This window comes from Phyllostomus hastatus, unplaced genomic scaffold, assembly GCF_019186645.2.
Source record: "Phyllostomus hastatus isolate PE091 unplaced genomic scaffold, TTU_PhHast_1.1 phas_contig_34, whole genome shotgun sequence".
NCBI classification, from domain to species: domain Eukaryota; kingdom Metazoa; phylum Chordata; class Mammalia; order Chiroptera; family Phyllostomidae; genus Phyllostomus; species Phyllostomus hastatus.
Genome location: NW_025333857.1, coordinates 21979176 through 22006869, shown reverse-complemented (window position 1 = coordinate 22006869; position 27694 = coordinate 21979176). Strand labels below are relative to the sequence as shown.

The following is a 27694-nucleotide window of genomic DNA, read 5'->3' as shown; positions in this document are numbered from 1 at the left end:
AACTTATTTAAAAGACAGGAAAAACAGAACTGGACTTCAATTAACTGTACTAAATGCCCCACAGCAAGAATATTTTTTCCTCTGTTGAAGCACTTAATGTTATTTATTTAAAAAAAAACCAAGCATATTCTACTTATTCTCAGCCACTATGTGTCTCCCCAGTAAGAAAGCTGCATTTCTCAGTGAGAGTCAGTATAGGTAATATTTAAAAAATAAACATTTTGCCTCCTTTTGTTTCCTTCCCTCCCTCCCTCCTTCCTTCCTCCTTCTGGATATTTCCCCTTCCTCCTTCCTTTCAGAGTAACATGGACACAAATTAATAGAAAAATATAGAATAAATACAGGGTGGGACAAAAGCAGGTTTGAAGCTATGAGTATGGAAAACACAGAGTTTTTCTTGTATTATTACTTATTAATTATTGTATTATTTTCTATATGGACAACTGTAAGCTTACCTTTGCCCCACCTTGTATATTCTTTCCCAATGGGGTGAATGATGTAATATTAATCCACCATCTATTTATTCACTTTATGAGAACCTGAATCATTTCCAAATATGCTTCACTGAATATATTAACTGTGTTAATACGTTCATGAAAATGGTAGCTATTTTTATGAGTATAGATTGTCCAAATTTGGAGGAGAATTATATATTTTTTCTCTTTTATATGCTACCTCAGATTTGCACAAAGAGCTTAATTTCTTTATGAGACTTATGTTTTTGGCAAATCTCAATCATATAAAAATAAAAGAAGACACCCAAAATTGTTCAAAATAAAGTGATGCATTCACCCCTCAAGCAGCATCAGCTGGGCTATCAGATCTCAGTGCAGACTGTGTCATGTACAAGATGAGTCACATCTCTTACCTGGTGTTTGAAAATTAAGGCGCCTTAGTTCTACTGGGTCTGTTGGATGGTGTGAGGGGACCTCCTTACTGTTCGGTATGCTGCTCTTTCTAGAGTCAGACTCTGCCCTTTTCCTAAAAAGAGAAAGTAGAAATGTAAGAATTAAAAAACAAAAACCAACTGAAACAGATTTAAAAAGCAGAGAGCTATGCCTCCTGCTCCTATTTTCAGTTTTACAATTTTCAGGGGCTAATTTTGTGACCTTGTTCAGGTTGTTTTTCCTTGCTTGGCCTACAGTATTTCCTCGGGTCCAAATTTTTTTGTGGAAGCAGATGCACTCGAAGTCCTCTTTCAGCTCTAGACTAAAGCAATTCAGTGAGTCTGACTCTAGGCTTTAAGGCAGTGTTGATGAGGGACACTTGGGTCCTTGCTCAGCTCTTCTCCCTTATCCACTAGCTCTTTGGTGAGAAACAGGACAGAGGATCTCTAGCAGCCAATACTAAGATTATTGCTACCATAGAGAAAAGCTCTGAAATTACTGGGCCTCAAGTTGAACAGCTAAATTTGCCCCAGTTTCTCCTTTGTAAGAATATATAACTGATGGCTACAAAGTGGACCTGCATTGGATTTTCCCATAAGGCAGATAAATACAGTAAGTGCATGTCTAAGGTTCCAAGTTAGCCTAATAGCTGGAATGAGATTGGGACCACACAAGACCAACATCAATTTCTCTTTCAAATCCCCCCAACCAAAAAAAAGATAGTTGGCTGTTTAATGGTGTTAAGCTAATTGTGATTAATAATGTGCTAATGAAAGTCAATCACAGAAATGGAGAAAAAGCAATTTCACCAAGTGGTTAGCTCCACTCTCCTAATTCTCATTCAGGTATATAAACCATTAACACTGCCTTGATATAAATAATTCTTCACACAGTTCATTCTGTATTTGTTTTATTGGCTATCTACTCGTTTTATTGAATACTCTTATTTAAAGTGTCATAATGTACTTTTAGCAAATGTCTATATAAATACTGTCAGATTTTTCTCCCTAAGATTTCTTTATTCATTTTTTTAAAACCCAAGTAAGCAGAGTGGTACATAACTATTTTCTTTTAGGGCGACTTAGATTAACAATTCACTTAACAAATGGAAGTCTTTTTCAAACAGTGCTTTCTTTCCAACACTGATTCCAGCAATCTCCAGGCCAGAGTCACAATCCTCGTATGTCGCCCCTGCTCAGAGCAAAGGCATTCTCATCTAGGAGTGCTGCAAAGGGAACTCTCCCTTTCTCTTTTCGATATGACTGTGGAACGGCTTACTTGTGTTCCTGTAATAATGGGATCTCATTCAGTGTCACCCAGATCATTCCATGAGAGGAAAATAAGTCTATCTCTACTCATCTGTACAAAATAAAAACTCACAGGAAATGGAGGATGGATGCAAAGAGAAAGTACACTTGCTTTGCTCAAATGCAATGCCTTTGGCAAAATATGGCTGACTAAATGCATTTTCTTGAGGGATTCCTATTAGACACCTTGCTTTCTTAGACTTTGGACTGACCTGTCTCTTGATTTCGTTTCTACCTAAAAGTGACAGACACAGTCTTAGGACTGGAGGTACTGCCAAAGTATACCACCAGTCACAGGGAAGCAGTGAGTTGAGGTGTGCCAAAGGTACCAGTAGCTCTGGCTGTATGCAGTGTGACATGGGAAGAACAGAAGAGATGAAGGGCTGGCGAAAAAGATATGAGGAAGAAGAGAAAGGGCTCAGAAGATCGTGGGAAAGAAGGATGTGATGACCGGTTTCAGAGGAGAAAACATGACTGTGCTTAAGCTGGGGATGTTTGCCTCAACACTGACAGATTCATTTTACCCTAGAAGATGCAGACGCTAAATTGATTAATAAAATGTCACAGTGTGGCTTGCCAATGACCCCATGTGTAACAAACATGTAGTTGGTCTTCTCATTTCCAATTATCCCTGTGGCCCTTCTCAGTTTTTGGTCTTTTCACACAAGTTTGCAAAGATACATTTCTTTACTGTGCCAGACCTAATGACTAAAATGTAGATTTTTATCTCTTCTCAAAGTAGCTCTACTGTCTGTGTTGCAGGATTATGGAACCCAGAACTAGAAATATCTGGACAAGAAGACAATTTCCCTCTTGTAGGTAAAGTGGAACATCCTCCTTATCTTCTTTTTCACTGAGGCCAGGCTAAGTGACGCTGAGACAAAGGACAGAAAAGAATAGTCTCTAAAGAAATTTAGCCAGATTTTCTCATGCCAGGAAGGCTGAAAATCACATCTCATTGCCCAGATGATTCTCAGAAAAACCCAAAGCACTGGAGTAAAACTGTAATTCATGCTTATAATAAATTGGAAGGGTATCCTGACATTTCATAACTAGCTTCTCCCTCACTTTATCTGATCAAGTAAAGTGACCTCCAAGACCTCAGACTCCAAAAATCCTAGCCAGCTAGGAAAACCAGAAGTTTAAGTTTTGTTTTGTTTGGTTTGGTTTCATTTGATAATCACAACATGGACAGTTCCAGCTTCCCATACTTATCATGTTATTTTCAAACAGAAAGGAGCTAAAATGGTTGTTGTCTAATAGAAAGAATTTCTGAGAAAGGTTTGAAGATGGAAAAGTTTAGCCATCATCAGTATTAAGAGTAAAGACCTTGAAAAAATTAAATTTACTGTTGTAAAGTTTTAAATGGCATGTCACAGCCTAAATTAGGTCCAAGATAAGAACATTTAGTAACACTTTTCCTGAGTTTTTTGAGGTCTCATTATCCTCATTTTAAACTAGTAAAAAAACAAAGAATAGTGACTAGAAACAGATTATCAACTTTGCCTTTCTATTTTATTTTTTCTATTAAGATTATAAAACCCGAGTATATTTCATTTCTTGCAGTAAGAATTTGTTTCTCATGCACAGGAGTTATGTGGGTGAAAAGGAAATAGATCACATGATCTTTGAGAGGTGGCAGAAACTGCTAACAGTATAAAAACATGTGTTTGTCTGGGGTGTGGATAATGTGCAACAAAAATGCTGCTCCGTGGTCTAAGGACAGTTCTATTTCCCACTTACTCTCTCCCGGGGTAAAGTGGGAAGCACGAAGAACAAGGGAGATCGAGTGGAAGATCAAATCTATTTGGAACAAAGATATTCAGACATGGGAGTACAGGCTTTTGGAAAAATATATTTATTTGAAATCTCTGCTATTAATATTCAAAGGTATCAGTTCAAATGCTCACAGTCTGTCACTATTAGGAATGTAACTCTGCCACTACTGGTGTGTACCTCCTTCGGTAAGCGGACTATGAACCTTCTCAATTTCTTCATTCATGAAACAGAGGAGGAGGGTTAGTACATGGAATTGAACTTCAGGCCCAATCCTCGTATTAACAGGACAAGAAGGCAGTGATGAAGTTGTGAAATATGGACAGTGTTATAATGGGAAGGTAAATTCCTAAGTATGTCAAGTAGGTTCAAAATATTTTCTTTTGGTTAGGAAAAAACTTTTTCATGTTTTTCAGCTGAATCATTAATAACTAGTGATCTACAAAAATACATAAATAAAGAGGACCCTCATGGAGGTAGTAAGCTTTCTGTCAGTGAAAGGATAGCCTGTGGACCAGTGATAAGTGATTTTAGGAAAAATACTGCAGCAGTGGTTCTCAAACCTCAGCATGCAACAGAATATCCTGGGAAGGCTTGTTAAACCACAGGTCGTTGGACTAATGTCCAGTTTCTGATTCATTAGGTCTGGGGCAGGGGGCCCAGGAATCTGTATTTCAAGTTTCCTGGCGAGGCTGATGCAGTGATCCAGAGACAACTTACTGGGAACTAGAATACAACATCAGGAGGAAGGCAGGTTAGTGAGCACTGAGATCCCTTTTGTCAGTTTAATTTTAATTGGGAATTTATATCTAATTAATGATATAGATGTGGGTATATAGATATGGATTAGAAAGCTACACCAATCAGTCCATAATCACACAGTACAGATATTATTAGTATTGTTATTACTACTATTACTATTATTATTCAAGGCTGGAAGACATGGACAATAATTCGGAATCACATAAATGTTTTCATTAACACTCTATCATCAATATTTGGAGGGTGTGAACAAGCTAGTGTTCCTGTATTGAGAGCTGACCAGAGATCAAACTTGAAAAGTGACCCTCAAACGAAACAAAACAAAACAGCTTATGAGACACCTCATGTTTCTCTTCTGCAGACACATTAACACATAAAAATGTTCATTTCACCTTAACAACAAACAAAACTCAAAGACTGTTTTTACTGTTTTCTAAGTTCAGCTTTAAATAAAAGTAATCTGTTTTACCTTCTTATACAAAATCTTTCTCCCATAATCATTTTAATATCAAATTGTTTTATATATGTAGGCTTTATCCATCTTTTACTTGCCAGGTATCATCTTTTATATCCAACCTCCACCCTCACCCCCTCAATACCTGCAAAGTCTACCAGTATCTTATTTTTTTCTTACTGTGCATTAAAGGGGCTTATTCTCTATTCCTCACCTGTCAGGTTTACTGCTCCATTTTAATGCAGCAAAAAAATAAAAGAAAAAAGAAAAAAGAAAGGCTAAATGTTAGTTGGCCAATGGTAATGAGTAACCATGACAACCAAGATTTAACAGTGCTCACAGGTGGGGACACATAACTTACACACATTAGCAAATGACAGCATATCAAAATATTTAAAGGCCTCTAATCACAGAGTAAATGGAGGACATGAGGGCACATTGATAAATAAAGCATTTTTTAGTATGTTAATGTCATATTTGCTTTCATCCATCAATTTACAAAATATTGCCAGGATTAATCATATTCCAGGAAGTATTTGATGGTAGAGGTACAATTTGATTTTTTATAAAATATACCATGAGAAAACTACTAATGTACTTGAAGGGATTACAACATTATTCCATAAAAGAAATTTGCTCATTTAAAATAAAGAGTTCTCAGTGAAGGGGCAGGTTATTTCCTTAACAATATAAACTACTTGCACATTGCACTGAATGCACAAAAATTTACACAACTGGATAATACATCATGAGGTAATAAAGTGGCAGAAATGAGTGCTTCAAATACCATTTGACAAGCTAGGTGATCATAAATCTTTTCTCCAATAAAATATTAAACACATTTTCAGTTTTGGAAAAAGTAATGTTATAAATCTAGAGAGCATGACCCATCTGCATAGTGGTCTAATCCAGAAAAGTGTCTTATTACCAGCCAGTGCCATGACAGCTATTTCCTAGTCAAAGAGGCTGCTGTCTGTGAACACAGCCCCCTCACGCTTGCAGCCACTTCCACCTGTGACAACATGTGGACGTATTTCCTACAGAGAGTACTCCTTTACCATAAAGACGTAATCTGAACAATCTGCATGGTGAGGCAAACTGCAAACTATTTAGTGAGTTCTCAATTATAAAAATAAAGATACCGAGTCTATCTTAATGTCAACAAAATATATATCCACGTTGTTAGACTATCTGGCTTTGATATAATTTAGTCCATCTCTTTTCAAAAATAAAAATGTCACATTTAAATAGCACAAAAAACATACAAGAAGAATAACGAAAATAGTATCAAGCATACAGGTTAATTCTCTTCTTAATTTTAAAGTGATTTACCTGGTGGTGCCAGGTTTTAAAAAATCCTGCTCAGGTTTCTAACTTACTCATTTTTTAATCAATGAGGTCATCAGTTGCTGGAAAATCTATTCTGCTGGATGGAAGAGAACTATTTAGTGAATTATCAGTTTTACCTATTAAAAGCCTGTTGATATTCAGATGAATAAATACAGTGTGCAACTCCCTCCCTCCTCCACAGAAATGTTGGCCTCACCACACACATGGATACATAATTGGTGTGAGTGTCCTAGTTTGAAAGCTTTTGGAACCAGTATGTTTAAATTATAGGCCTGAGAGTTTTATCATGGCTCTTGCCAGCCAAGATAAAGGTAATACTGAGTGATGGAGTAGACCAGTGGGGGGAACTGAGTTTGTTTAACACCATTTGGCTTGTACAAATCTGATCACACAGTATCTCTGTGTCATGCGCTCTACTAGGCACAAAGGACACAGTGAGGAATAAGGCAGACGTCTTCACCCATACTATGGAGAGGGCAGAGGAGTGGCCTCGGAGTGAGAGGGAAGGTGTTGCAGACTTAGCAAAGGGCTCTCTTTGATGGCAGCCTGGAAATATATGTAGGGTTGATTCAAAAGAGAAGACTACAGAGACAAAGCCCACAGAAGGCCAGTGTTGGATCTGGGAAAAGGTGGAGTCTTATTTTAGTCACATCTACTTCATGGCCTTCCCATATTAAAGTCTGGGGGTAGTTTTGAAAGTTATTTACTGTCTCCACAGTATCCATTCAGGTTAGACTGTCACTGTTATGGATGATCATTTTGTCTGGACCATGCTTAGATCTTTGCAGCATCCTAGTCTATATTCTGCCCTTGCCCTAGTACATAAAAAACACTTCTCACCCATCCTGAAATGATTTCCCATATATTTAGCCTACCATTTTTAAATATTTTCTATATTCAGAATTCCTAGACAGTTCTAAAATGGCTGAAACACCTTACATAATGTAACAAATGTACAGGATAGATGAATATCTAAGAGCATTCAATTGCTTTATGGATCCTTTTGTGTGTATGTGGGGTGGGAGAAGGGCATCATGGAGTCATATTTAAAAAACATACACTCAACCCTGGGCGGGCAGAAATAATAGAACAAAAATTTTATTACTTGGTGTTTGATATTCTCATTATAGAACATTATTATTAAAAGGGTTTAATTATCTAGTCTATGTATTTGTGTTATAAATGAGGAAACAGAGACCCAGAATTCTGGCATGACTTTCAACCCCATATAGCCAGCTAGTCACAGAACAGGGACTGTAACTCAGTTTTACTCATTCCTAAACCTTGCTACCATCTTACCTCTGTACATTTTTAAATCACATATAGAGTATAAAATTTCAAAATTTCAAAAAAATCATAGGGCAAGATAACTTGTAACACTGAAGACCTGCCAAATATATTTTAATTTTCTGATGATTCAGAAGGTGTCTTAAGGCACTTACAAAGCCTCAGTGATATTGTTTTGTCCCTCATTTTCAATGTATTATAGTTTTACAAATCACTAGATTAAAACAAAGTCAAATGAATAGTACTATCAAAGAGTGCTATTTCCACGTGAATATAGTAATAGAAATATGTCTCAAAGTCTCCTGAGACAGCTTTACACGGACAAACCATCCAGAGCTATAGACCTACTCTAAACACAAGCAGTCTTGTAAACAGGTGTATATGATAAACAGAATTATCAAGATAATATGAGTCAACAGTATTTTATACTCACTCCCTACTCAAATGATACACTTCCTGTGTATCATTTATACACAGGAAGTGAAATATTTTAAAAATGATAATATAGTCAATTTTAACAACCTGTGTATGAACTCAAAGGCACCTAAAAGGATGAAGTATTTATTACATAATTAACTTTGCACAGAGTCCAAGCTATAAAAGACACTATTCATTGCATACAGAAGATTTCCTCTTGAACTGCCTCACGATAATCAAGAAGGACATTGTTGGGTCTACTTGAATTTCAAGTCAGGGATGTTCTTTACTGCTGAAGCAAGCATTTCTATTTCAGAAACGCTTCATGGGCCTTCAGATGGTTAGCTAAATATACTTAGCATTCGAGGATGTGTGTATCTTCCAACAATTGCATTAGAGGATGCTTGCATATGCACACGCTAAAATGCAACTATTTTAATGGAGTCATAAAACCTTTAGATAGGATGCCTTTTTTTGCGGGATTAGGAAAAGTTACAATGGAGTTGATTTTTTTCAGGCACATGCAAATGAAGAATGGGAAATTTAATTATAAATGTTATCAAGGTTAAAATTATCAAGGTTAAAAACCTATTTCTTCACATTTACATAACTAACTCACAAATTGCAAGCACACCTCTGCTCAGAGACCTAACTTAAGGATAGTCAGATATATTGCAATGAAACACCACTTAAAAAAATAAAGCAAGCATTTTGTCCATTTTGAATAATCACAGAATGTTACATGATGTGGTCTAGAAATGCAACTGTCAAGAAGTACATGTGTTCTCATTTGACTTCCACAGTAGGATGTGGTAACTGAATAAATATTTCACTGAAGACAATTATAATTCTAGTCTTGCTTTTTAATCATTGTATTCTCTTTGGGTCATAAACACAGCACATGAACAGCAAAGGCTGCCAGCTCCTGCTTGGACGCACCCCTGATCCATTGTTGCTCTGGGCGTGTGGCTGCCTCCTGTGCCCTGCTCTTACCTCTTGCACAGGACAGAGGCGATTGAATGCAATGCTCACTGGTGAGGTGCAAATCGGGATGAGAAGGTTGAAGCCATCGAGGAAGAGGGGACTTTTGCCTTTAATCATTTGCTTTTTCAGCTCTTTTATGACATGGATAATTGAGTGATGGCAGTGATCAGGAAAAAATAATGATGGATATGTCTTTCTAGCTCTAAAATAGGCTAGGAGATTTAATGGGTTATGGTTATGAACTTCTTTCTTTAAGTTGTCCTTTTTTTCCCTTAGCCCTTTATTCACACTGAAATAAAATGGAATGTAGTTTCATAAGAGAAACTTTAAAAAAAATTTAATCTTTATTGCATTTTTTCCATTACCATTTAGTCCCCTTATACCCCCCCCGCCCCCCCCCCCAGCAATCACCACACTGTTGTCTGTGTCCATGAGTCCTTTTTCCTTTTTGCTCAATCCCTCTATCAAAGACGTGTCTGGAAGAATATACTTTTGAGTCAAGAGAAGAAGTTATATAAAAAATAAAGGCCATTCCAGGAATATAAGATATTTAACAAAGGAATACAGTTAGAAATAATTAATGTAAACCTAATGAAGGAAACTATATAGATAGAAAAAAGAAATAATGGAAATAGGATGATCAGATTAAACATACAAGCAAGACTCACAATGAAGAAACTCTCATCTGAGTTTGAAGGTTAAGGTTTTGAGGAGAGAGAAAGAGAGGGGAAGGAGGAGGAAGAGGGAGTATAAGAAGTGGGGGAAAGGGGGGAGGAGATGGAGGGAGGGAGAGAGAAGCAGCCTATTTCACAGCAGAGCAAAGGGATCATCAAAGAGTATTCTAAAAGATGGTGCACTACAAAGGAAAATGGGAACACAAAGTTTCATGAAATAAAAGTTGAATTGGAAGAAAAGAAAAGTTGTTATAAAGGAGGAGAATTCAGAATTCAGTCATTCTAAATTTTAAGAGAATATATTATGTTAATTTTTATAGTTTTATATATTTATAATACTATAATTGTATTTTTAAGCCAAAAAGTATTTAGAGGTAGAAGAATTGCTAATGTTTTTCATTCTGACTAAGCAGTGATCTGGGGGCAAACATTTTGCTTATAAGCAATGGAGGCAGAGATATAATTTAAAGAGAGTGGACAATCAGCAAACATGGGTAGATGTGAATTATTTGCATCCTAATTGTAATCAAAGACACTAAGTCAGATTGGCATTTAAAAACAGAGGTGATTTTTTTTTAAAAAAGGATAATGGTACCTCATATCCCTTTTTGGACACTAATGAGAATTCAGTATTCAAGATGTAGAAAGGGTTAGAAGAAAACCAGGGAAAGAAAAAGTTCATTGTCTTCCTTTTTTTACTTTCTCAAATCTTCAAATTTTAGCTCCTTTTCTAAGTTTTGAGAAATACCTACAGGGAAAATCTCAGTGCATGTGCACATCAGAGTTATGAAGTGAACACAAATGTACAAATTTGTAGTATTTCAAAAACCATGTTGAAACTGAGCAATTAGTCATTTAAAACAATCAAATGCAAGCTTGCATAGAATTATCTGCTTGTGGACATACTAATGTCTCAAATGTCATGCAAAGTGTTCATACTACATAAAATAGCTCAGAAGATAGAGGCTATGATTCATGTATGCTGAACAACAAAGTCTACACCAAACACACTGAATGGGATTGTAAATTGTACAGTCTGTACATTTTGTTCTAACTCTAATGAAACACATCCCAGTAATCATTGGGGCTACACTGAAGTATTTCTACCAAGATTAACCAAATAATGACCACAGAAGAGTTACCAAGTCTTCAAAAATGAGGCAGCCCCCAAGATTGTAATAGAAATATTGGGCAAACCTACCTTTTATAAAGAAGAATAGCTATGACAATGCAGATGATAAAGACCACTGCAAGGACGGGACCTACAACCCAGATTAGGCCTTCTTCTTCATCTGTGATTGGCTGTGGGTCCAGATCCATTGACACAACGGGGTCGGAGTAGGGACTGGTTGCATACATCTTCTGAGGAAAAACAGAGTCTATGTTAGTTATAAACTAATGCCTTCTCCTGTAGAGCTGTAGCATTAGAAGAAGCAAATATTGGTGACAGTGTGGATTTGAAGATAAGTGTGTGTGAAACAACGTAATTAAAAAGGAGGAGAAGGGAGGAGAGGGGAGAAGGAAGAAAAGGGAAGAAGCAAGGAGGGAAAAGCTTGGCAATCTAAATTTCCTTATACAGGGTAGTATTCCATAATAAAATGATTTTTGATGATATAAATTACTGCAGATATACTATTTTATTGGGGTTTATCCATGGCATACTAAATGATATTATGAAGTATGAAGTACTAGTAATTAACCAGTTGCAAAATGTTCAATGAGCATTTACATTGTGCTAATGAGTTCCATGCTATGTGAAAATCAACCAAAATATTAGCTCCAGCATTCAAGACATTACCACCTAGTTAAAGAGACCAAATTTTAAAAAGTAAACATTTATAGAGGAAAATATTAGTATTTAACTACATGTTAAATTATGTAAGTAGTCCTTAGTACTGTGTACATTAGTTAGAAAATAGAGCCCAAACAATCAACAAAGTCTAGAATTTCAGAAGAGAGATCCATTGTTCAAGTTATAGTTGCAAGATGTATAAAACTGACATTACAGCTTTCCAGAACACAGAATTTTTTAGAACTTAAAAGGACTTAGCAGTTCCCATTTAGTTTTATTAGTTACTTCACAGAGGCTGGTGTGGTTGTTCCCAACTGATACAGAAAAAAGGGAACCCTTATACAGAGTTGGTGGGAATGTAAATTGGTCCTGCCATTATGAAAAACAGCATATTGTCTCCCCAAAACATTAGAAATAGAACTATCTCATGATCCAGCAATTGCACTCCTTGGTATATATCCAAAGGCAATGAAATCACCGTCTTGAAGAGGTATCTGCACACTTGGGTTCACTGCAGCATTGTTCACGATATTGAAGATACGGACACAACCTAGGTGTCCTTGGATGGATGAATGAATAAATAAAATGTGATCCACATGTGGTGCACGCATACATCTATACATATGCAATGAAATATATTCACAGTCATTTTAAAAAGGCAGGAAAACCTGCCATTTGCAAGAGTGCAGATAAATCTCCCCAGAGGGCAGAGAAGAGAAGGGTGACTGCCAAAGGCTGAAGGGAGGAAACGGGGAGATGCAGGTCATAGGGTAAAAACCTTTAGTTGGAAGAAGTTCTGAGGATCTACGTTCAGCCTGGTGACTATGGTTAATAGTATAGTATTGTGTACTCAAAAGTTGCTGAGAGTAGATCTTAAGCATTCTCACCACACAGAGAAGAGGAATTACTACGTAAGATAATAGATGTGTTAATTATCTTGATCGTGTAACCGTTCCACATGTATATGGATATAAATCATCATTTTGTACACTTTAAATACATACATAATTATATGTGGCATTTTTTTTCACTCAATAAAACTGGAAGAATACAACTACCCAGTGAAAGAACAAAATGAGTATCTATGAATTTGGTTTTCATAACATTTCACTTGGTTCGGTCCTGTTTTAGTTTACATTAAGATTGTATTCTCTTAATTCTGTCCCTTTTAAGGTCCTATCTTTTCCTTTTCCAACAAAGACCAATCCACGTCCATGGGCTGCCCCCCTCTCCTACCACTGGCTCCTCATCTCTTCTCATTCCAGCATTGGTCCGAGTCTCTCATTTGCCAAGTCTGATTGTCATGATTCAGTTCTTACCCTTCCAGACATCTTTTCTGGATTTGCCACAGTTGAGCAAACCTTCTTTAAAATTCCCTTCTCTCCTCTCTGAATTCTGTACTCAACTAGTCCCTTCCCAACCTTGCCAACTGATCATGTCCTGTTGAGTTAACTGCCTCTACATCTATCCCATGCCAGCATTCTTCAGTTTTATTTTCTGCTAGTCTCTCTTTTTCTCCCTTATCTGGCAAGGTCATCACCAGTGTTAAATATCAACCTGTATGCAGATTACTTTCTCACTAATGTTCCCAAATTCACAAACTCTAATAAGCCCCAGACCTTCATTTCCAATGGTTTCTAGAGATTACTACATGTATTTTCAACTTAAGAACTACATGTGTTATTTCCTTGCTTCCCAGATATACCCACCTTCTGATTTGCTTATTCTCCTCACCCTCTCAGTAGCTAGGAATGAAAAGCTGCTGGTTTTATCTAGTCTATGTCCTCTAAGCCCATCCACTCTCCAGTCTCCTGGGTACCACTTTCCTTCAGGACCTCATTCATGCCTATACAAACCATGCCCAGACTTTCTTCCTTCCTCACAGAGTCTGTATTGCTGATGCAGTAAACTATAGCTATGAAACCTTCAGGAGGATCTCAGGTGATTCTTACCAAAACCTAGACATCAGCATCATTCTTAAGGGCAACCACAATTTTGTTTTAAACTTCCTTACCACATATAAAATATTCCATCAAAGTGAAATTCTTGTTATTACTCCACAAAAATCTATTCTTTCTCTTTAACTCTCTCAGAAGCTCCACAACATTTAGCTTTAGAAATCCAACTAATCTTCAAGTCTCCACTTAAATACTGCCTTCAATGAAGCTAACTCTCCTTAACCAGAAATAACCAATTATTCTACAAAATGTAGGTAAAAATAATTTTAAAAAGTTTAGGTAGCCCTTTATTCTTTTTTTAATGACATGCATCGAATTTTATTTTGTTTTTGTTTTTTTATCTGTATATACATCTTCTTTCTTTAATGAAATTACAAACTTCTGGAAGACAGGGGTCTCTGTGTTTGTATACTAAAAGCAGCTAGTTTGGGACTTTGTACATAGTGAATTCCCAACAAATCTTTGTTGAGTAAAATAAATTGTTCATCTTTTCAAATGGCTGACATTATCAAGGCAAAGAAAAATATGCTCATTTTTCCCCATGATCAGTAAATATATTTAATTTTTTAATCTTCATTTAAAAATATTTGTTATGGGCATAAATTCTAATTTTTGCAATAAGCTCAGTAGTCAGGCTGGAGAGCACATGCCCCAGTACATGTTCATAAACTATCCTCCCTTCTCATTTTCCTCAGAAAATGGGAAAGAGATTAACTAGACTTTGAGAATTTCTAATGTATCAAAAAAGATAACAACTCAGTATATTTACAACCTTCTAAAAAGCAGATAAAAATACATATATGTAAAGATTTACACAAAGGACTTGACAAAGACACTAAATCTCCAAGAAATATGATTCTCCACGTAAGTATAATTATTTGTTTTGGTTCACACTTTCTCCATTTTGTGGGCCACACTCAAACTGGCAGACAACAGTAAGCAACACTCGAGATGTAAAATTCTTTACCAAGAGCTTTTGAGATAACAATCTTGGTCTGCCAAGATAGAAACCTAAGCAGTGGTTTCCCCAAAGCACACAGATCAGGAACCAGAGATGAGAAAAATGAAAGGGAAATGAAACCATAAAATAACACCAGCTTGTGAAATTCGGAATTCGTGCAGTGTGTGGGGGAACAGAAAGATCAAACCTCTGGTCGTTCTACACATGTCCTCTGATGTTCTTGATACAAAGCAGTGGATTGGGGTAAAGCTTCTGTCTTTGGGGAGGGGGCACATGTTCTCTGTGCAAATTATCAGTCCAACCTTGGGGTGATTAGGGTGCTTTATTAACAATCATTCATGAAAAGTAGAAGGGTAAAGGACTGTATCACTGCTAACAGTATACTAGTGAGAGGTAAGTCTCTTATATAAAGTAAATGCTGGCCTGAAAACACATGTGAGACACAAAGACCGTGCCGCCAGCTGTGAGAATGATATTGAGAAAGATGATGAAGAAAAAGGACACTTCAGACAACACATTTGGAAAAAACCCTAATTACATCATCAAAGAAACAGTGCAATGGCATGTTAGGGGTTGGTGCAGACCCTCATCAATGGTGATGCATTTAAATGCTAGGGAAAACGTCTGGGAGACATCCGAAACAAGGGCCTCTGACACTGGTTCAACCCTCCTGGTGACCTGCAGCATTCTCTGCTCTACCTCAATGGTCCAAATGTATTTTCTGAAACGTCCTAGAGCTAGCTAAAGAAAATTATTTTCAGATATCTAAAAGTCATTTAAAAAAAGAGAAAGAGATGATTTCCAATATTCCATTAACCTTGATGTTTTGCCTTAAAACCTCCAACTAGAGCAGCGGTCCTTAACCTTTTTGGCACCACCGGTTTCCTGGAAGACTGGGAGGGAAGAGGGGTGGGGGCCACACACAGGGGGCAGAGCTCAGGCGAGTTTCCCTCAACCCACAGTGGTTGGGCTGGGGTGGGGGCCGAGAGAGCAGGCAGAGCTCCAGGAGCTTTAGCTTGTGGCCTGATTTCTAACAGGGGGCTGACAGCTACTGGGGATCTCTGAACTAGAGAGAGAAAGCATATCCCTATATTAAAATTCCAGGAAGCCAGTCACTTTGTTTTCAAATGACATTTTGTGTACAAAGGTAAACCAGGCAGAAAGGCCGCCTTTGTGCTTTCATCTTCCACAGGGGAATTCCTTCAGGCACTTGAAGAGAGGCCCCGCTGTACATGCTCACACCCGATGTGGAGAAATCTTTGATACATCTCAGGCCTCTTCTACAGGAAAGTGACGGGCTCAGCTGAGCTGCCACGCCTTGTCAGTTTTAGGCCCTAATCTATTAGAAAGATACAGTGTAGAATACGTATATTAAATGTTAATGTGAACTTCCACTTCAAAAGCCGTCCCCTTCCCATCCACAATTTCTCTGCCTCTCTTTTTAACATTCAAAGCAACTGAAGCATAAAATGACATAAGAGCAAGATGAATTACATAAAAGAAGACAACTCATTATTTAGAGTACCTTAGGAATTCTCCATTTTATTGAATTATTTTCTAACTTTCTTGGCTTTTCACTGATAAAGTCACTGGTAAATTGCTATAATTAAAGAAGCTGGCTCTGCTTGCCTTCTCCCAGACAGAACTTCCTCAGAGAATCTGAGCAGACAGACAGCACTGTGGGCTCACTGGCTGTTATAGGGGAATAAAATACAGTCACCTCCTATTAATATTTTCAAATACCTGCAAATGTAATATGTGCAAGTACAGAGCTTGTTCCTATTGTAATCACACAGGCTGATGTCTATTAGGTATTATGCAAGATTTGTTTTTTGATTACAGCCATGCTGAAAGGGTGAGGAAGGATACTGTGAGGACTGATAGCTCTCACCCTCCTATAAATATGTGTCACATCAGAAGGTCTCCAGAACCATGCTCTAACACTTTGGCACTTCACATACTTGAAGCCCACCTAAATTCCCTGTAATTAGAGACACAGACCTGTTTGCAATGAAAGCTCAAGAAGATTAGCCAGCAGTGTTCACAAAGTAGGCAGCTGTTACGTTAAGTTAATGACAGCGGGTGCGAATTAATTAGGACGGATATACCTATGTATCCCTAAATAATCATATTCTGGTGAAATGTGTAAGGATGCCATAGGAAATAGGTGCCATCACAATTAACTTACAGACTCGGCATGTTCCATCACTGCCAACACGAAGAAGACATATTCCTGACCGCTCTGGAGTTGCTTGTTTGTAAATCCACCGTAATGTTTGTCATCTCCCAGGGTGAACTCGGTGGGAAGGACATCAAAGTGGGCGGCTATGTATGGCTTTAATTCAACCTCTCTCCCATAACGGATGCTTCTGCGTTTCCTAGATATCTCTTTGAGCAGCTTAGGGAAAAAAGTGGGAAACGGAGAAAGACATGTAAACAATAACCCAACTTAATGTAAGTTTAATGGGAGAAGTTAATTCAGGATTGGGAACAACCTAAAAGCAATTTGTCTCACTTCATGTGGCATATCAGCATCACTAAAATCTCAGGTGTCTCTGGCAAATGCCCATCTTGCTGTCAAGGTAAGAGACTGGACTGCTACTGTGAGGCCCAGGCTACAGATACAGGACAATGAGATCCTTAGCGGTAGCTCATATCACTGTCTGCCCTAATGACATCCTCTCGAGTGCATTATAACTTGTCTAAAGAAACAAGTCAGCTTGTCATGCAGGATTTATTGTTATTAAACAAGTGGAAAACTCAGATAAAGTCATCTAAACCTTCAAATATTATCTTTCCACAGAAGTTAGTGCCATTTCAGATTATTTCTAGTAATGAGATAATTTATATGTTGCAATTTTCCTCAAATCTGCAGGAATAAAACCTGATAACCAATTTTTAATTGACAATATTAAATAGATATTACCATTCACTTCACATTTACTAGCTTGACTCAGTTCCTTGATTAAGGCACTTATGAAAACTTCATGGCAAAATTACTGACTACTCTTGTTTTTTAAATTGGAGATGATAATAGTAAACACCAAACTAATGATATTTCCTCAGTAGAATGGGATCCCAGTATAATCGAGGCTGGGCTCCTGGGACCTTAATATTTTTGTTTACTTATTGGTTTACTTATTGGTGCACGTGACAAACACCACTTCCTTTGGTCAGAGCCTGGGGGTAGGCCCCACCCTCTTCCACACTGAGAACTGGGAACGCACTCAGCTGGTTCAAAACTGTGACCCAAGAAATGTGAAAGACAGAGCTGTGGTTATATAATCTGTGCCACATTATTTCTGAACAACTTTTCATTTAAAACATCCTCAAATTTTCTGTGAAATTTAAGTTTACTGATACAACTAGAATTATATAACATATAAGCTATTTTATGAAAACCATAGTAGATTGGGTATAACCCATTTAGCAAATTTGGGTCACAGAAAGGCCAGAAACTTAGTAGTATTTTTCAATCCTTTTGTTAAATTTAAGTTTACTCATAATAATGATAATAATGACAATAATAGCTAATATTTATTAAGCAGTTACTAGGCACTATTCTTAGGAGTCTGAACATGTATCAGTTTACTGACTCTGATAATAACCCTATAAAGTAGGTTATTATCCCCATTTTTACAAATGAGGTAATTCAGGCATAATAGAAAGTAGCAATATATAATCGGACCCAATTGGTAAAATAAAATTACATGTAAGACATTTTTAAACAATATTTTTGTTTACTTATTGGTTGCACAACATCAAGGAATAAATGTAGACATATATAAATGTGTGCACTTGCTCTCATTAAAGCGGATGAGTATGTACTTAGATTTACTTTTCCTGATTCTTTTTACATGTTATTTTAAAAAACTTCAGAGACCACATATTTAATGCATCACTTGAAAAGTCATTACAAATGTTGCTGTTGATATACAGTAAATAATGGTCCATTGCTTCAGAAGGACACATGCCCTGCAGACGAGCTGAGCAACTTTTTGAAGCTGGTTCATCAGGAACATTTACCATCAGTTGTTTATGTGACTGTGTCCCCTCTTCTACTTCACTGATCAAACCCTATGCCTTGATTTCATTCATATTTCAGATGTAGGCAACTGTCAAGATTCATCCACATCACTGTCATCCCATGAACACCTTTGGCTAGGGTCTCTTTAGAAGATTTTTGGGGGAAGTACGTTAGAAAAACGTATTTGAGTTTTTGGCACTCCTTAAACCCAATGTGACCATTCATTCAGGTCAAACCTGAAAAATCAGCTCTGCCCTGTGGGTTGCTCAAAGCTCCATAGGATGTTTCCTGTGTTATTCTTTAAATGAGTCAAGTGTGCTCAGATGACACCGAAGTCTGCTGAAGTTACAACCTCAAGTGACCACATTATTTCACAGCAAGCTTTTGAAGTACAACATGATGAAAAGCTTATGATATATTACAAGATGTGCCCTGAATTAAATATAACTAACATTTTAGGAGTCATTCTGCCCCAAATCCATTTTGACTATCAATGTCTGCTCTGCCAGTCTGACCTAGACAACAGCAGTTCCAGTCTATAAATTTATTATGGGGAAATTATCCCCAGACAAAGGACAAATGAGTTCAAAAAACAATATTGAGAGTGACTTTTTAGAAAGCCTCTTTCCATTTTTTATGGGCCTGGATGTGAGGCACACATGTGGAAATCCCCTTAGGCCACCATTCTAGCTGATGATATGGTTGGAACAACTTGAATTATAGACCTTCTAAAAAAATCACTTGGTGAAATACATTTAAGAGAGGAACACTGCTTTGTCAAACCTGGCAGTACCAAGCTACAGATAAAATTATTACAATGCTTTTATTATCCATGGTAGGAAAAAAAAAACCCACGAAAAACTGTCTGCAGGGATTGGAAATTGAACGAGTATGCATAAAGTGAGGTCATAGCCTACTTTCATTTGTTCCCCTCCACAGTGGTTACAAGATGTATTAGAGGTAACTTCAGATGATATATCAAGGGCTTTGGTTTCTTATCAGAAATAATTTTCATTTTCCAGTCAATGCATATCTTATTTCTTCCACCATTAATTCTACAATGTGGTCTCAATTATATCAGTAAGAAAAGTGGGTAACAACCCATCCTGACCAAAAATTTGGAATTAATAAATGTTCTTTATCAAACTATTATACAGATTAATGCACCACAACGTGTGGGATGATTAAAATGACCCTTTGTTATGGGAATCAGCAGCACAGACCCATAGAATTTAATTGCAAGAAAGTTCAATGTCATATAGCTTTATACTTTAATTCATTAGCATTGCTGTGCATTCTGGAGGTTAAAACCTGGCTGTGAAAGAGAATCAGCTTCCTATTACTTATCACCAAATGGCTCCACTTACGTGGAAATCTTACTATTTAAAAGTATTAGATGTCACTGTTGGCCAGGATCTTAATTCCTTGAAAACTTTTTTTTAAATAGTTAGAAAGATTCATAGATTCTACAAATTGCCTTTTCATTTTAAATCCAAGTCCAACTGAATTTGGTAATTCAACTAAAACTGATTAAAATAATAAAGAATATCTCAGGATTAAATGATTGCAACTAAAAAATACCTTGTGTCAAAATGTTTATAGAAGATCAGCTGATAATTTTGCATATTCAGATGAAGAATAACTATTCATCTAACATCATAGAAAAATGATTTTGTTCCTTTATTATCAATAGCAAAAAATAAAATTTATAGCATAAAGTACTTGACGACATTACTTGAAGGGTGTCTCAATTTATCCTTGTCCAAAGCTCATTTACTTGCTCAACAGTGTCACAAAAGCACAGTGCTGACCCTGAACGCATCTCCCTTTCTCAACCTGAATTTAACTCAGGCGAACAAAGTAGATGATGATGAACCACATTTCTAGAGATGACATATGTCTGCCAAAGGAAGCTACCAGCCCTTATGTGTTGGATCACTGTCTCTGTAGTGCAGACATGTATGAAATAAAAGTCCCTTCCATGTAATGCAGTTAGGTACCTTTTGCTTTTCCTTGCTTTATTTTAGCTAATTTGAGGTAGGGAAAATACCTAGAGATAACAGGTTGGGCAATAATATGGGGCCACTGTTGTATTAAAATTTCCCATTTCCCCAAATGGGGGCTTTCCTATTTGCCCACTGATCTGATCTGAACCAGAATCACGTTAAAATAGCAAAGTCGCTCCTGTACTTCAAAATCTGAAGCACAGCCAGTAACTTGCTGTGGCCTTCTGGGCAATCTGGCTTAATACATCTGATCACAGCTTTCTCATTTCACTAGAGGCAGGCAATAATTAGGTCTTGTTCTTCATACTATGTCTTAACTTTCAAAAAACTACAAATATTCTTTCTACAAAATGAGTATAAATTAAAATGTACCTACGGTTGTGGTGAGGTTTTAGAAATTAAAGTCATACTCATATAGTATCTGCTCTATTTTCTGTACTGTATTTCTTCCTTAGCTCAAAATGTTGTTTTCTTTTGTTTGCCCCTGCAGTTAAATACAATTTTGAGCCTGAAATCTACAGAGTATAGAATAAGGCAACTGAATGCTAATTAGCATAATTCTGGGAGAACCTGGTCAAGAATGCATGTGGGTCAAATGTTGAACTCTGCTGCAAAATGAAACTTAACATGTGTAACAGTTGCCGCTACCACTGCATTAATGAAAGGGAATATCGAATTCATAACATCGGTGATTACATCTCTGCTAATAATTCACTTCACTCCTCACACCTCTGTGCCATGTTTTACAAAGGGCAAGGGGCAAAATATTAGAGCCAACAAAGTTAGACAGGTTGTGAGCTTTATTGTGGCTTAATGTCTTTTAATTAAAGCAAAAGGCTCTTTGTTGTGATCCCTGGAGGTTAACACACCCAAAGCACTGAACTGTCTGAACAGCCAGCTGACCAGCCAGCCATGCAGAAGTCAGCACCTGGAGTGGATGCTGAAAAGTCTCTATGAAGAGGAGGAGGATGTTTAAGAAATTAAATAACTAATGAAAGACAGCCAACAAAGACATAGTTACCTCATCTAATTCCATTTCATCTGGACTCTCCCATGGCTTGATAAATTTCCCACGAGATTTCTTCAAAGGCACAATTATTATGTAGTATCCTCTGCACAAGAATGCGTAGACAAAAATAACATTAGTTCAGAGAGAAAAGTAAAGGGCTATATCTTTAAATCTTCCACAGACCAGTGATTGAGACTGAAGGCAAATTATGGAGATGGAGTGACTTGTCCATCAATGATAAATAACCACCTGTTTGTTCAATTTTAAAAACAACATGGGTAGACATTTATGTGTGACTTCAATGAGCTTATATGGTACTATCACCATGGTTGACTGCTCTTTATTAGCAATCATAAACAGAGTGGGCACAGTTTGTTAGGACCCTGGTGCTGGACACATATAAGGCTGGCATATTGAAATGCACCAACACAAGCTGCTGAACCAATCTCTTCTATGACAGCAATTTACATGATAATTTTTAAAAAGGGAAATGTAAAATTATTCTTAGCTCATGCAATGCCTATGTTATGATAATGATAACTTTATTTATATATACCTAAAATACCCCTATTTTTATTTGGGTAAAAAAATTAAGAGCTAAAAAATTACTCATAATCTCACAACAATTTTATAAAGATGAAAAAATGCTCCCCTTACTTTCTACCCATCAAATTGTAAACCTTAAGATAATTATGACAGAAATTTGGAGATAATCCCTACTTAAAGGCCTTCAAAATAGTTCTCAGTGTAATACATGCATAGGAAGAAACGAAAGTAACTGAGTTCTCCAACTGAGAATGGTAGACTAAAATATAATTAATGTAAAAAGTAACCTGTCCCCAGATATGGGCTATTTGTAAAATTGTTTTATAACTTCCATATAGTCTATACTCTGCTCTTGCATTCATGGTTATGCTAATACCAACCTTTGGTAGCTATTATACAAGGACTTTGCACACAAGTGTATAATATTGGCTAACATTTTAATCACTTCCTACTTCCCAGGTATTATATTAAATGCATAATTTCATTTTGGTCCCTCAAAAATCCTATAAGAACAGATAACAGACAAAAAGACAAATCCAGAGAGATTACATTATTGCCTCAGTTAAAACAGATATTAAAGGGATACAAACCTAAGTATATCTTAATCTTAGCAACAGTTTAGCTCTTTATTTTTTTGTTCCTTTTTTTCCCCTTGTATAATCCAGTAATTATTAAGAACTCTATAAATTTTGTGGAGATTTATTTTGAAAATAAACACATACATACACACCCACCCACACTCACAAACTTTCAGAAGACTGCCTGCCATGCAGGGGAAAGGGACGGCAGAGTGGGCACTAACGTTGTATCACAGAGACCAATGGCATGCACAGGAAGGCCTCTTTCTCCTCATCTCGAAGCAAAACCTGCAACAAACTCAGCCAACACTCTATGAGAAAGAATTCCGTTTCCATAAACAGAGTTTAGAACTACAATGTCCAGTGCGGTAACCAGTAGTCTGTTGTGGCTATGAAGTGCCTGAAATGTGGCTAGTCTGTGCTGGGATGTGCTGTCAATATAAAAGACAATGGATTTCAGAGACTTAGTGTGGAAAATGAATGTAAAATATCTCAGCAATAATTTTTAATAGTGATTGTATGTTAAAATGATAATATTCTGGATATATTGGGTCAAATAAATTGTTATTAAAATTAACGTCTCCTTTCCTTGATTTCTACTATAGTAGCTAGAAAATGAAAAATTTGCATGTGCCTCTCATTACGTTTGTTGGGCAGTGCTACTCTGGAGTGCTCTTGTGAAGAATGTGGCACCTGGAGGCATCTCTGGCCCAGAATTCAGGCTCTGCCACTAACGTGCCATGTGGTCTTGAGCTGATCATTCAACATCCCTGAATCTCAGCTGTATATTCTGAAAAATGAAAGTAAAAAGTACCAGACTATTATCTGGGCCAGGTAAAGCAAATTCACAGAAAGCACTTGGCACAGCATATACATACAGCACTAAACTAATGCCGCCTAGCACTGACCATCGAGGTGGGAGAGACGCCGCTCAACTAACTACCTTATTCAGTAGGGCACGGTGAAATTCCCTGCTATGCAGGTTAAAGAACTTGACAAGGTCTTTTCTGCTTCCTAATCAAGAATTCAAGTCAAGCCAGACGACTGCGCCAGACCCCTCTCTCCATGGTGCTCTGACTTACAGGATCACATCACCGAGCCATTCATTTTCTCTCCTTACAAATGATCATGATGATCAAGGAGGGTGAGGAGAATGAAGACTTGGATTGTATGAGAGGCGCTAGTATCTTTTGTTTTGTAATCCAGAGTAAGCATCCTCCTCTCCCTGTCCTCCCACCACCCGGAGAATTTGCCAAACAAGTCCATCATGTTAAATGAGCATGGAGAAGAATGACAGGAACGCAACTGAGCGTGCAAAATAACGCTGCAGATGTACTTGATAAACACACTTGTCAGGGAACCTCTCACGTCTCCCTACCAGTTGCACAAAGTCAGGACAGGTTCTCTTTGCCTAAAGTAATGATAATGAACACTGTCACAGAGCTCCTATTGTCCTCATCTAGAATCTTGTAAATCAAGGTTAAGCTGAAGAATCCTATTAACTTTTCTTTCTGCTTTCATACTTGAAGTTGCCATTCTTGTACATGAAAAAAGAATCTGTTCTTTCTTCTGCAGCACTCTCCAACTATTCATATTACTTGTAGCTGCAAGAAGAATTGAAGAGCCCCCCCGCCCCTTAGCAATTAATCGTGTGGCTGGATATGGTCCCCACTGATGTCTAAAGCATTCATCTAGAATAGTCACAGTTGAGCCCGCTTCAAAGCAGCTCTTATCCAGTGAAAGAAATGAGGTGCTGGGAGTTTGGAACTCCATGTAATAGAATGTCTTTCCTGGGTCTAAATCCATACATTTCAAATGTGTTCTCTGTCTGCAACTATGGCTTTCTAAACACCCATGTGGTTGCCTCTCCTGAAGCCTATTTTCTTCCCAAGGATACTGCTTCACTTGCAGTCTCACATGGTGGTGGTTTATTCCCATGAACCTCAGAGTTAGGGCTTGGGGTTTCTTTTCTAAGACTGGCCCATGAACCACTACGGCTCTGAGATCCTTGAAATCTGCCTTTCCAAAATCAACATCCTACACTCTACCACAGCCAAAATCTCTCATTGCCTTTCTCTGTGCCTGAAGCCAAGGAGCTGAACACAGGTTGAGAAAGAATATACAGGGCAGGATGGTGCCATCAATTACCAATTGGCAAACTCACATACACCTTCAAAACTTCCTGCCAATCAACCACAACTTCTTCAGTTACCTAGTCCTTCAATTTTACACATTAATATTTTCAAACTTTCTCCCCTGACCTCCCCACTAGATGATGGCCTTATCACTTACACACAGAGAAAATGAAAACATTCTGACAAAAATTGCCTTATCTTCTATCTACCAAACTATTAGGTTGGCCAAAAGGTCTGTTTAGTTTTTTCCATAAAAGACACATTTTTCATTTTCACCAATAACTTTATTGATTTGGATATTTTGAGTATGTCAGCTATTCCCTAATATTGGCTTTCAGTGGATAGAGGCCAGGGGTGCTGCTAAACATCTCCCAATGCATAAGGCAGCCCCACAGCAAAGGATTATTTGGCCAAAATGTCAACAGTACCAGAAAACTTTGCAAACTACTTTTGCCATCTTCAATCATTCACAGAACCTTCTCCATATACTGTACAAATCTTTTTTTTTTTTGCATTTCAGTTGCCTTTCTACCTCTCTGGAATAATAAAGCATAATATGCTGAAAATGTTGTGCATTTTCTTCCATCTTCAATATTAAAATGGCTGCACAAAACTCACCAATTCTGATGTTGTTTTTAAGTGCCCATTGAATGACAGCAGCCACAATACAATCTAACAAAATTGTTTCTAATGAGGTTAAAGACAACACCTCGGGAGCCATTGAACAGAAAAAAAAAAAAAGAATGAATGGACTTTTTGGCCAACCCAGTACAAGCCTACCTAGATGTGTACACAACCATAAACTTTCCTTCTGGAACAGTAAAGAACTGGCCCTACCGGTCCCCTCATTTCACTCTCAGGACGTTTACCATACACCATACCCCTTCTCTCTCGTATGTCAGCTGCTTCTTCCTCCTTGGATCCTAAACTTTGCTCTCAAACTTACATAAGTATCTGCCATTTCAAAAAAACAAAGCAAACCACATCCCACTCGAGTCATCATTCTCTCTGTCCCACCCTTCAGTGCCTCGATTCTGAGAGGAGCTGTATGCTCTGTGGTTCTCCATTTCCTCACCTCCCACTTACTTCTGGCTCTGGCTCCGGCCTCATCGCCCCACCTCATCGCCCTCGCCAGGGAGCTCAGCCACCTCGATAACATTACACCAAAAGGAGAGTTTTTGACCCTCTTCTTTCTTGAGCTCTTAACAGAATCTGACAGAGTCAGTAAGAACCTCTGTCTTTTTTTCTCTGTATCCAAGTCTCCTGGTTTTCTACTCATATTTCTCACCAGGTTAACGTTATTTCCTTAGCAGCATTTATTATCTGCTACTTGGTTATTAAATGAGAGTTCCTCAAGGCTGTCCAAGAACTTTTCTTCACTCCTTTTCTCCCTAGGAGTTTTTATTTCTCCTCGAGCATCATTTTTTACCTATATCCAAATGATGGACAGGTTCATATGTTCAGCCCAGAATGCTCCTCTGAGCTCTATAGGTTCATCCAGTTCTAACTTCATGTCTCCATTTCCATGTCACGAAAGAACCACAAATTTATTGTGATTAAAATTTTAAAAAATGCCTCAAAAATAAATCTGCACTTAATCTCTCCCTCTCTCATACCCAACCCACTACCAAGCCCTATTACTTCCAAACCCTGTCTCTAGTGTTCTCATCTCTTGTCATCTCAGCTGTCACCACCTCAGTCTCATTCCACAGTCACGTATCTGGATTGTTTCTATCTCCTAACTTTCTCTCACTGTTGGGTTCAAACCCCTCTAGTCCGGTCTCTGACCGAATCGTATTGATCCAAAAACAACTTGTTTGAAATTGAAAGAAGTAAAGAAACTGCTTCTGAAACTGGGTCAGCTTTATGTACGGGTAACATTAAACTTTATGCTCCGCTTTGCTTTTCTGACTCAAATGTAGATTCAAAACACCCTTTTCAACATAGACTTTAACTTTTAAACTAATAAGACAAATAAATAACTTCAGGATAAATATATCTAGAAAGCCCTCGACTACTTATAAAGTAAGCTGTGTTTTCCCAATATATTACATTTAATTAGGTAGGTTAAATCTAACCTTCAGAATTTTAATTATATTAAGTAAAGTTTTACTAATTTTATTTACTATGTGATTACCCAGGGTCCCAGCTTCATAAAATTTTACAGGAAGACGAGCCCTGGTCTTTGCGGCAATCCCACTTCTAGTGCAGCCAGCCTTTCTGTATGAGCAGTCGGTATTAACATTCTCTAACTCATTATTTAACTGGGAGGTTGAAATCCATTTCAGGATTTAATGAGGAATTTTATTCCTTTCATAAGTTTTGATTTTTTTTTTGCTATAGTCATTTGGGTATGTATTGTTTAAATAAAACTAATTTACCAGAGAAAACTTAAGCAAGTTGAATACTCCTTCTGGTTTCTATGTTTAAATTAAGGTTTCTGGGCTTAGCTCTGTGTTGTCAGAGGAGTTGACTGTCTTAAGCCTTTTCTTCCTCATTTTGAAAGTGCAGATGATAATGCTGACCTGGGTCAGCTTCTCCCTTCACCTCTCATCTAAACCCTCACGGCACACTGCTCCAGGGCATTCCTGTGTTTCCGAGATCCGTGGCCCTGTGGCTGTGCCTGCTTCCTCTTGGTACTGAGGCTTGTCCAGGCCAGTCCTGCCGGTGCCTACTCATTGTGGAGTTCTTGATGGTCTAGTAGTTGTCCTAGAAAAAACTGTCCTTGCTTGGCCAATGAATTCTACGGTCATGGAAAAACATGCGGGCTCTGGAGCCAGGCTG

General features: G+C 37.6%; 1 protein-coding gene across 8 annotated transcripts in view; it reads right to left on the bottom strand.

The window, feature by feature from the left end:
- The window catches only part of PTPRD (protein tyrosine phosphatase receptor type D), a 514409-nt gene that overhangs the window by 129233 nt on the left and 357482 nt on the right, over positions 1-27694 (bottom strand). For 3 of the 8 annotated variants that reach the window (XM_045840040.1, XM_045840041.1, XM_045840042.1), the window contains 5 exons: positions 21664-21754; positions 16798-17007; positions 11100-11260; positions 5401-5412; positions 869-981 (listed from right to left, as the gene is read on the bottom strand). In XM_045840040.1, coding sequence (XP_045695996.1) covers positions 869-981; positions 5401-5412; positions 11100-11260; positions 16798-17007; positions 21664-21754 — 587 coding nt within the window. The remainder of the gene's footprint in view (positions 1-868; positions 982-5400; positions 5413-11099; positions 11261-16797; positions 17008-21663; positions 21755-27694) is intronic. The other 5 variants (XM_045840044.1, XM_045840045.1, XM_045840047.1 and 2 more) reach the window with 3 other exon arrangements.